Below are 10,970 nucleotides of genomic sequence, written 5' to 3' on the forward strand. Positions count from 1 at the left end.
CTTTCATTTTTCTTTGTATACTAAAAGTTCCATATACTATTGTAGAAGATGAAAAAGACTCTTTTATTCGAACAATGATCTGATTGTCTAAGAAACCAGATATAAAAGTATGTTTATTTAAAGAATCAATGATTTAATAGAATAGAAAATATTAATAGAGTTTCCAAAAAAGTAGACCAATTCAGACTCAACTCCTGGTGTAAAATCCCACATCTCATTTGGTACACATAATTTTATAAATTGCAGCAGTAGACAAATAATGTGTCTAATCACAAATGGCTTTGGCACAGCTTAAGAGGATAAAGACAAGCCATCCACACCTGGAATGGACTTGACTCTTCTCTGTAAGGAAGAAGATCTTTTGTAGTCCGCTAAAAACTTGAATAAGTCTTCATCACTGAGTCGATCTCCCTCCTGCCAAGAGAGAAGTGAGGGTTAGTACAGATGCACCATTGACTCCTGGGGTAGGGACCGATGATTTATGGGAAGATTTTTATCTTTAAATTTTATTTAATTCTTAGAAATTAAGATTATAGGCAATGGTGAAGTCATTTAGTTCAGCCCCTTATCAAATACTAGTATTTCTTCTCTACTATTCCTGGACTTATTGTCACTCAGCCTCTCATTAACCCTTCTGGGGATGGGGCTTCTATGCATTCTAAGGAATCATTTAGTTCAGCCCCTTATCAAATATTTCTTCTCTACTACTCTTGGACTTATTGTCACTGAGCCTCTCGTCAACCCTTCTGGGGATGGGGCTTCTATGCATTCTAAGGAAGTCTATTTGACCATTAGAAATCTAGGCCAATAGCATCTCCACCCTATAACTTAAGGCCACTGATGCTTGTTTTACTCCTGGAATAATACAGAATAAGTGTACTTCCTTCTTCAAAGATTTGAAGATGGCGACAGCATTTTTCCATTTTTCCCCTGTCCTCACTTTTTTCATATTTGTCTTGACTAAGCGTAAGTTTACTTCCTTCTTCAAAGATTTGAAGATGGCGACATTTTTTCCCTGTCCTCACTTTTTTCATATTTGTCTTGACTAAGCAGGCTAAGCATCAATACGGTTCTCTATGTGCCTACATGGGACACGTACTTTCCCAAGGGAGTCACAGGCAAGAGCTCTAATCCTTGCAAGGTAAGGTAGCCTGGTAAGGTAGGTAGGTTGGTGTAACTTATTCCCAAGTACAGATGAGAAAACTCAGACTTAGTTAAGTACTTTGCCCCCCAAGTTAATACAATTGGAAGTACATCTGGAATAGAAACCCCTTCAGCCCCATGCTATTATGGGTACAGTGCACAGACCCTTCAATATCCCTTCTGCATTTCAGATTATTAACATAACACCTTGAAATGCCCCATGAAGATTGAGCTATGGAAATTTTCTAAAACAAAGTCAAACCAAGCCTAAGGTTTTCTTTGTGTGGTAAAAATACACGTAATATAACATTTGCCATTTTAGCCATTCTGAGTGTTCAGTTCCCTAGTGTTAAGTACATTTACATTGTTGTGCAACTGATCTCCGGGGCTCTTTCATATTGCAAAACTGAAACTCTGTGCCCTTTAAACAACAACTCTCTTCACCCCTCCCTCCAGCCCCTGGCAACCATCATTCTACTCTAGGAAATTCTTTGTTTTTTAAAGAAATGTTTACTGAGCCAACGCAGAGCGCCATGTGCAATGGTCACCTTCTCTGAGCAAGTAGGGCAGCCCTGCAGTGTGCACATGGAATAGTGGTGAGAAGGACAACAGCCCGGCCAGGAAACCCCGAGACCAAGGGGGGGACAATGCTTCAGGCAGACAGCTCTTATAGCCTGCTAATGAACTGACCATTTGACAGTTTGTATTAGGACAGTTAGCCCTCAACGGAAAGAGCTAACACTCAATGAGCACTTGCTCTATCCCAGGCACTCTGAGCAGAGTTTTACCTGCCTCATGTCATCTAATTTCCCCAAAAGCCACATGAAGCAAGCCCCATCATCCTTGTTCTGTGGATAATGAGATTTAGGCTTGGTGAGGTTAACTAACTTGTTCTCTTATTCATTACATATACTACCACTTCGGGCTCCAGAACCCATAACCTTATGAGACAAGCCCAAGCACACTAACATGGAGAGATACCTGCTTGAAGAAGCTGTTAATGGTCATGCTGGTGGTCTTGAAGTTGGATCCGACCCCATTTTCCTCCAAGGAGAGGGCTCTTTCTGAAAGCCTTCTAGATTGGGATAAGGTTCTCCGCTCACCCACAGAGCTTCTTCCTTTATGGAAAACAATTGTCATTCTAAAGCTTGCCTTTCTGTTTGAAGACACAGCAGTTATTAACTTTACCGTATATAAGCTATGTGGAAAGTCACTGAACAAGAACACTGAATGTGGCCATTCTAGTCTTGAATAAAAATGTCCCTCCACTGACCCCTACCTTTCTTAACCCCCCCTCTTGGAGCCCCTAATCCTCCTCTGACCAGAGCTGAGAGGCCGTGAGCAGCTGCCCTCCCACGTGGAGGGTAGGCCAGATGCCACCCTGCAGAGTCCAGAACTGCAGCCAGAACGGGGTCTGCAGATAAGCTTTATTTAGTCAACAGTGTTTGTTTTTGTTTTATTTTTACATTTTCATTCCATTGGGAGAGGCATGTACTCAAATGCCCTTGAAGGCATTTGGGAATGTGACCCAAATATGCTAGGGTCAGCCTGAGTATATTCTGAATCCCATTTTTCTTCTGCTCTCTGCTGACCTGCCTAATGGGGATTAGAACCCAGTCACACCCTGCCCTGGGCTGGGACCCTAATACTCTGCTTTGTTGTTTCTTATCCCCGTTTGACATTTAGGTGAGAATTTTATTGCTTTTCTGCTGCAAAACTCAGGGGTTCTGTCGTGAATAGTCAAATTGCTTAGAACTCTAAAATGGCCAACCCTGTCTTTGAAGATTCCCTTACCCTTAATTCTTGACGTGATGCTGAATTGGAACTTCCTGCTACCATTGCCCATCTACACTTGCCACATTGCCTCTTCTGGTTGCTTCTCAAGAATCAGCCTCTGTGGTCAGGTTAATTTATCCTTGACCTAGAGACTATGAAAGCCTCAGCAAGCCCTATGCCCGAATTTATGGGTTCACCTCATTTAGGGTGTCCTCTAGGTTCTATGCATAACTCTTTCAAATAAGGCTGCCTAGGTCTACATAGAGGTTGGCATTAAAAAAAGCATTGTGGCCTCCCCAGTGTTGCTAAGTGGTTAGAGGGTCAGCCTGAATACCTAAGGGTCTCGGATTCGATTCCCAGTCAAAAGGCATGTACCTGGGTTGCAGGTTTGATCCCTGGCTTAGCATGTGGGAGGCAACCAATAAATATGTCTCTCTCACATCGATGATTCTCCCTCCCTCCTTCCCTCCCACTCTCTCTAAAAATCAATGAAAAAAAATATCCTCAGGTGAGGATTAACAAAAACCAAAACCAAAACATTGTGGTGTGAAGATCAAGATGCACTAAAGTGAGGTTTGTTATTGATAAATCAGAAATAATCCAGGAATTCTGACCAGAAATTATGCAAACATAACTCCAGAATAGCAGCAGTAATAACAAAGTACCCTATCCTCCACTCCTCTGCTAAAGGCAACATTTCAGAAGTGGCAGAGCTAAGGAATGCAAGAGAAAAGTCACGAGAAATGTGACTCTAGACTTAAACATTTGCTGGATCCAAAGACATTTAGGAAAACAGAAACTCTGCCACAAGTAGGGGTGGGTCTACTTGAAAATTCTATAGCCTCTTGAACAGTTTCATATCCAACCTGTTTTAAAAAATAATGATTCAGACCAAGGGGGGTGAGGCGATGAAAAAGAAACATGCTAAATAAATTGAACAGTAACTAGATATTCTATTGGCATCCACTTTTTCATTGCTGTTGGCAAAAGAAACTTTCAGGGGCTGGAAACTTTGCTGAGAAACCTGAGTTTTGCTTTTCAAAACCTCCATGACTTTACCCCTTGTGTTTTGGAACCAATCATGGTGCCTTTATTTTAACACACTATAGATAGTTATTATATTTTCTTTGTTATTTTCAATAATTTTAAGAGGAAGTAGCTTCTTAAAATTAAGTTTTTAATGTGTCAAACTGTCCAGAAAAATTCTAACAAAAAATCTTACTATAAGAGTATATTTAAATTCCACAAACATTCATGATAATTTTGGGGAATCGTTCTCTATTACAATCATGCATTTGTAATCAAGCCATAATAGTGTTTCAACCTATTAATCTCCTTCTTCTTTCCCATTTCCCACACCTTACTGTACCCCAAGTCCCCACTAATAAGCAGTTGACCTCAGAGTTGGTGCATTGGGGAGCCCACCTCTTCCCACGGCAGCTGAAAATCTTACCAACCACGGACTCTGCATCGGCTACCTCCCTCTCCAGGGTGGAGACGTTGAAGAAGCTTGCTAAGCTTATAGGAGCCCAGGCAAAGGGCATCCGGTATTTCCCCAAACGCTGGCAGAAAGATTCAGCTTGAAGTTTCAGTTTTTCAATCTTGTCTTTACTCTAGAGGAAAATGGAAAGAGACAAGCAGGGACAAACAATAGGGCACCAGCACCCAGTCAGCTGCCCTGCCATGGATAGGACAGGCATCTCCAAAACCCTACCCTACTGATGAAAACGAGTGAGTAGGCAGCAAAGGGACACACTCAACGAAGGCCAGAAGTCTAGGGAAATACAGATTAGAAAAGGAGAAGTTTACAAAAAGGCTACATTCAACTATTAGATACACTAGTTTAAAAAAAAAAAAGGCCCAAGGCTTCCTATACAAGCTAATCCACAAGTGTCAGTTTTAGGGGCTAGTAACTTGACTTGAATTCACATGAGAGCATCTTGGGATAAAAAGTTTTATATATCATCTACCAAGCTCTCAAGAGAGCCTGTTTCTTCAAAAGTTGCCTTAGAAAACTCCAGAAAGATCTATAAAGGTTCTTAATAATTTCCTTATTAGGTTGACAATACTTCCAAGGAGTTCTTTCTAAATTCAGAATAAAAGGTAGATTTTTTAAAAAATGTCTTGAAGTGGAAAGATTTTTTAAAAAAGAGAAAAAAAGAGAGAGACATGGACATGGACAACAATGTGATGACTGCAGGGGGTAGGGGTAGGTAGAGGTGGAAGAGGGCATAGAGGGGATAAATGGCGATGGGAAAAATAAAATAAAATAAATGTCTTGCGTTCAATACATCTTATTTGAAATTTTTAAGTGATGCTGATTAGGCAAGTGTTAGTCCAGAAAGGCCACGCTTTAAAAATCTTGCCGGGTGCTGAGGAAAGATGTCCTCTCCATGGGCTCAGTACCGGGGTTGTGCTAGTGAATTTATGATGTGCAGCAACCTCAGCCAATTTCCAAACATCCACGCCTGAAAGGCTGGCGCACATGCTGTGGAGATAAGCCAGGGCGCTTTGGCACTGCTTGGTTCCATGGGGTCTGTGGCCCTCCCCCCACAGCTGGGTCAGAGCCTCAGAACCAAGGCAACAGGCTGTGGCTTTGCCCTAGTTTCATTTTAGAATTAGACATTCATGTACATATCATCATTTGTTGAGTTTAATAGCTTATTTCTTTCAAAAAGTTACCATCAATGACCAATTTCTCTTCCTTCTTTGGTTTATATATAATTTATTAGGATCTCATATGAAAACATATGAAGGACTAAACCCTATTAACTATATTGTGGAACACTTCTGTGGAAATATTTCCTTATTCTAAGATGTTACCATTTAGCAGTATTCAAAATATCATACCTTTCCACCATCACTTTCTTTGATAACCATGTAGGGTTCCGCACAGTCTCCAATCTCTCCCTGCTGAAGGACTTTTTCAATCTACCAACAAAAATAACAGGAAAACAATGCACATAAATCACATCCACATAACGGAATCTATTGCAACCATCAACATTAGATTTTGTGACAATATTTAATGATATGGGAATATGTCTGGGATTATGTTTTTTGATTTAAAAATGAGTGTCAAAAGTACTGTATAGTTTTTGTAAAAACATCATAAAGGCATATTAAAAAAATGATAGCAGATACACAGCAAATGTTAATAGTTATCTTTGTATGATGGGATTATGTGCTGTGTTGATTTTATTCCTATTGCTTATGTGTATTTGCTACTTTTAAACAATAAACATGTATTATGCCTACAATAAAAATGCAGTAAAAGTTATTTTATAAAACAAAACCCATGAGACATATGTAGGAAGTGAAAAGCTCATTTTCTTTATTATTGCTTACAATGTAAAAAAAGAGATATGACCTCTGTAAAAGTCAGGTTGGGGACTCAAACCTTCCACAAAATGAATAAATGAACAGAATAAATTATCTGTAATTGTCTCCCTTGTATTGCCTGTTAGGGCTGCTTCTCTGGCTTTAACGGACTTGGACAGGAACCAAAAGCAGTGAGATAGTACAGCTTTTCACTTTACTAACTGGCTGGTAATATGGGAATGCCACTGCTGGTAATATGGGAATGCCGCTGCTGGTAATATGGGAATGCCGCTACTGTCCAATATCTCCTTCGATTTTGCTTCAGGTAAAGGATCTGGCTGACCATAAATTTGAGCAGCATATTTAGGAGACGGAAAAGGAGAAAACTGTAACTCCCTAACCCTCTGTTCAGAGAAAATTTAATTTAACTCGGATGTTGAGAAGAAAAACAAGTGATTTAGTCCCATTCGTCTGTATCATTAGTTGAGAGGATTCTTGAAGATATGCGGGTTAATATATTCCAATAGGCACACATTCTTAATAGGTATTATCAGTGAGGTGCAGAAATACTCTCGTTTAAACCAGAAAGACCCTAGTGATGGAGGGTGTTTGACGGAGTTCAAGGGAAGTGACATGGGACTGCTCAATGGACATCCATCTCAGGGACACTGCAAGCAAGAAGCCTGTCTTCTCACAAAAGAAGTCTCAAATCCCTCCCCATTGCCAGAGGATGAAGACAGGCTGATCCCCATGATACCCCAGGTTGAGAACACAGACACATAACACTCGAGCTGGAGGCTGGCATTCCTGTTAGTCAGCCATCATTCGCTTATTCATTAACTCTAAAAGCATTTGTTGGGTACCTTCCCTGTGGTGGCTGCTGGGGAGGTAAGGGGGTGAATACAATACATCTGGTCGCCAGGCTCCTGAAGCTCATGGGAGCTTGCAGAGAAAACTGGAAGGAAGCTAGTTTTTCCATGAAGTCAATGGATAAAAATAGATAATATGGGAATGCCGCTACTGTCCAATATCTCCTTCGATTTTGCTTCAGGTAAAGGATCTGGCTGACCATAAATTTGAGCAGCATATTTAGGAGACAGTAAAGGAGAAAACTGTAACTCCCTAACCCTCTGTTCAAAGAAAATTTAATTTAACTCAGATGTTGAGGAGAAAAGCAAGTGATTTAGTCTGTATCATTAGTCGAGAGGATTCTTGAAGATATGCGGGTTAACATATTCCAATAGGCACACGTTCTTAATAGGTATTATCAGTGAGGTGCAGAAATACCCTCGTTTAAACCAGAAATACCCTAGTGATGGAGGGTGTTTGACGGAGTTCAAGGGAAGTGACATGGGACTGCTCAATGGACATCCATCTCAGGGACACTACAAGCAAGAAGCCTGTCTTCTCACAAAAGAAGTCTCAAATCCCTCCCCATTGCCAGAGGATGAAGACAGGCTGATCCCCATGATACCCCAGGTTGAGAACACAGACACATAACACTCGAGCTGGAGGAGGCTGGCACTGTTAGTCAGCCATCATTCGCTTATTCATTAACTCTAAAAGCATTTGTTGGGTACCTTCCCTGTGGTGGCTGCTGGGGAGGAGGGGGGGTGAATATAATACATCTGGTCGCCAGGCTCCTGAAGCTCATGGGAGCTTGCAGAGAAAACTGGAAGGAAGCTAGTTTTTCCATGAAGTCAATGGATAAAAATAGACTTTGAACAGAAATAAAGAACTCTTTCATGAGGACTCTGAGGTGAGGAACGGGATACATGGGTTCATGCATTAGTACCGCATGGAACCCACGGGAGAGGGAGCTCCAGAATCTGGACATGGGAACATTCAGATTCAACCAGACCAGCAGATACTACTCCCTTCACCGAGCTGGACAAGGGCAACTCCAGCTACTTGGTGAGAAGGAGCTGCAGGCTGATATGCGAGCCCACTATAGGGTCCTTCGTGATTTATGGGTGAAAGAAATGAGTGAGTCCTCATAACTATGGTAGGTAGGGGAAAGGCACATACCAGCATTACCTGGAACATTTTTGAAGGTAAAAGGCTACCCTCTGCTCTACTCAGGAGGGGCTGGTGCAATGCCTTCCATGTGTATTTTAAAATTTTTACACCTGATTCACTCATTCTTACTCTCCAACCTCCGGTTGAGAAACAAAACCTGTAAGCCTGAAATAACCCCTTACAACAATATCCTATACAATACTAAACTAGGTAACTCTAAATACAGCTAATTTCCTGTTAAAATACAGTTAATATCCTGATGCTCAGCCTGACAATAAAAGTAAGAAAAAAGGTTCTCTTTATTGAATGGCAACTGGGTGGATAGATGTGATCAATGTTACAACACCATCCACTATATATGTAGAGAGGAGGAAGCTGCAGGATGGCATTCAGAGAAGAAAAACAGGTCAGAAGCAAACCAGGGACTATATGAATAGATTTAAATTCTTTAACTAAATCCAGACATTTAAGAGAAAGTTTGTTATTGCCAAATGAATGCATTAATACATTTGAAGACTTTTGGATATATTTAGTAGTAGTAGTCCATAGGTAACTGCTGATATTTAGCACATGATTATGGATTAACCAAAATAAAGTCATCCTCTGAGAAGTGAAGTAAAATTTGGCTTTATAGAACTAGCGTTGGTTTCACAGGCTGGGAGAGAATTCTGAATTTAACTACAGGGCTTCTAGAGTGAGCTGTAAGCTAATTTTCCTATGTGTCTAAGTATTACTGCAAGATAAAGGACACACACTAAAGTTTGACAACAAAAGATATGTCTTTGTAGTGACAGAATTTTAATTATAGTTTCCATGAACTTAAATAAGTTCCCTTCAAGCTATAGAAGCCTTTCAGAGTCTGGTGAAATGGAGGAAAGAAAGCTAGAATGGAAAGACATATGCCACTTGTTAAGTGTCTTTCAAGCCACCTAAATTCTTTGAAATCTTTATCCTACTCCCATGGGATCATGGGGAACTCATGAGATTACAAACATCAAACTTGGACATCTGGGTGTACATGAAATCAAATCACCTAATTCTTTTATTTTTTAATACAATTTTTCAGTAAAGAATCAATTAAACGAATTATTTTACTTAAGGTAGGTAAAATACTCAATGTTTGTTGCTAATTTCCAACCAGTCATTTAGGTGTGTAGAGAAAGTCTCTGGTTTTCTTATACCAGCAAAGAGTACAGCCTAGAATGAAAGGTTCTTTTACATATAATTGCCCCACCAGACATAGTACTTATGCTGTGAGATGGTGATAAAAAGAGAGAATTAAACTTGCAAAATATAGCCCATACCTCAAACTGTCAGAGCCTACACTTGCGGTCATTTAACTATGGGCCTCTAGAAAAACATGAACATCATCAGGAAACTCTGTCTGAGATAGCAGCAGCCTCCCAGACGGAATAGCTGAGGGTGCTTTCCTTGATTAGGAGGAAAGGTGTCTTTAATGTGTCAGACTTTATTTTGTAATCACAACTACCCATTGAAAGTGGTGTTATTAGCCCCATTTTACAGGTAAGCAAATGAAGTCTCAGAAAGGTTAGGCAATTGCCCCAAAAGTCATGTAATAACTAGGATGCAAAGCCAGGATTCAAAACGAGGACGGTATGACTCTCAAACCCATAGTTGTTCTAGTATTCAACACAGAATTTGCTTATCGAGGAAAAGGGATCAGTTGAGAAGGAAACAAAGTGAATCTCACAGAAGACAGAGATACGTTCTGACACCTCTCTTACCTGACACATGCACTGAGTCTAATGCAAAACTGGGAACATGAGAATGAGCAAATCAGATTGTGTTTAACTACCTTGACTACTAGGTAGATGTCTGAGGATGGGTAGGTGACGGAGAACACCGCAGACCTCGCCTGACTCGATGGGGCAACAGAGGGCGTGTGGGCACGGAGAAATCCTTTGAACTGGTCAGAGTTCAGGTCACAGTGAAAATTTTCTGAGATCTGTAAATGAGTAGAAAAATGGAAAATAAGTTAGACTTGTTGCTCTCATGGTCTAAGCATGTTAAAAAGGAATGAAAAACCACAAAGAAATTTCTCCAGCGGAGTAAATATAATTATAGACATAGTTTATAACTAGTGGCTGTTGGGAAATCTGCTACAGGGTGTCCCCCAAAAATGTATACACACTTTAACAGCTGATAGCTCAATTTTTAAAATGAAATGTATTTTATTTGTTTGTTTATGTATTTATTTTTAATCCTCACCCAAGGATATTTTTCCATTCATTTTAAGAGTGGAAGAGAGGGAAAGACAGAGAGAAATATCAATGTGAGAGAAATACATCGATTGGTTGCCTCTTGCACGAGCCCTGATCAGGGGCCAGGTCGGGGAGGAGCCTGCAACTGAGGTACGTTCCCTTGACTAGAATCGAACCCGGGACCCTGCAGGCCGATGCTCTATCCACTGAGCCAAACCGGATAAGGCGAAAATGAAGTGTATTTTAATAAACACTGCCTTCATATTATTCAAAGCGTGTGTATACATTTTTGGGGGGAACACCCTATATTTTGTCACAATCTCTAGGTATTTTGGAGTCGTTTGAGAGATGTTCCAGGAGACATTTAAATTTTTCTTAAGCCACCAATAATTTCTGAATAGCAGTGATGTGATGTGCTCTGTACTGCCCTGAATAAGAGCAGGACACTGCCTCTACCCTCAATTAGCTTAAATTAAAAAATGAGGGATA

General features: G+C 40.4%; 1 protein-coding gene across 1 annotated transcript in view; it reads right to left on the reverse strand.

The window, feature by feature from the left end:
* The window catches only part of LOC102245805 (dedicator of cytokinesis protein 8), a gene marked incomplete at its 5' end in the record, with an annotated part of 36,202 nt that extends 25,977 nt beyond the window's left edge, over positions 1 to 10,225 (reverse strand). Inside the window, 5 exons of the mRNA XM_005884909.2 lie at positions 321 to 414; positions 2,125 to 2,261; positions 4,373 to 4,532; positions 5,770 to 5,850; positions 10,076 to 10,225. Coding sequence (XP_005884971.2) covers positions 321 to 414; positions 2,125 to 2,261; positions 4,373 to 4,532; positions 5,770 to 5,850; positions 10,076 to 10,225 — 622 coding nt within the window. The remainder of the gene's footprint in view (positions 1 to 320; positions 415 to 2,124; positions 2,262 to 4,372; positions 4,533 to 5,769; positions 5,851 to 10,075) is intronic.
* Positions 10,226 to 10,970: the final 745 nt, after the last annotated feature.

This window comes from Myotis brandtii, unplaced genomic scaffold (genome assembly GCF_000412655.1).
Source record: "Myotis brandtii unplaced genomic scaffold, ASM41265v1 scaffold872, whole genome shotgun sequence".
NCBI classification, from domain to species: Eukaryota; Metazoa; Chordata; class Mammalia; order Chiroptera; family Vespertilionidae; genus Myotis; species Myotis brandtii.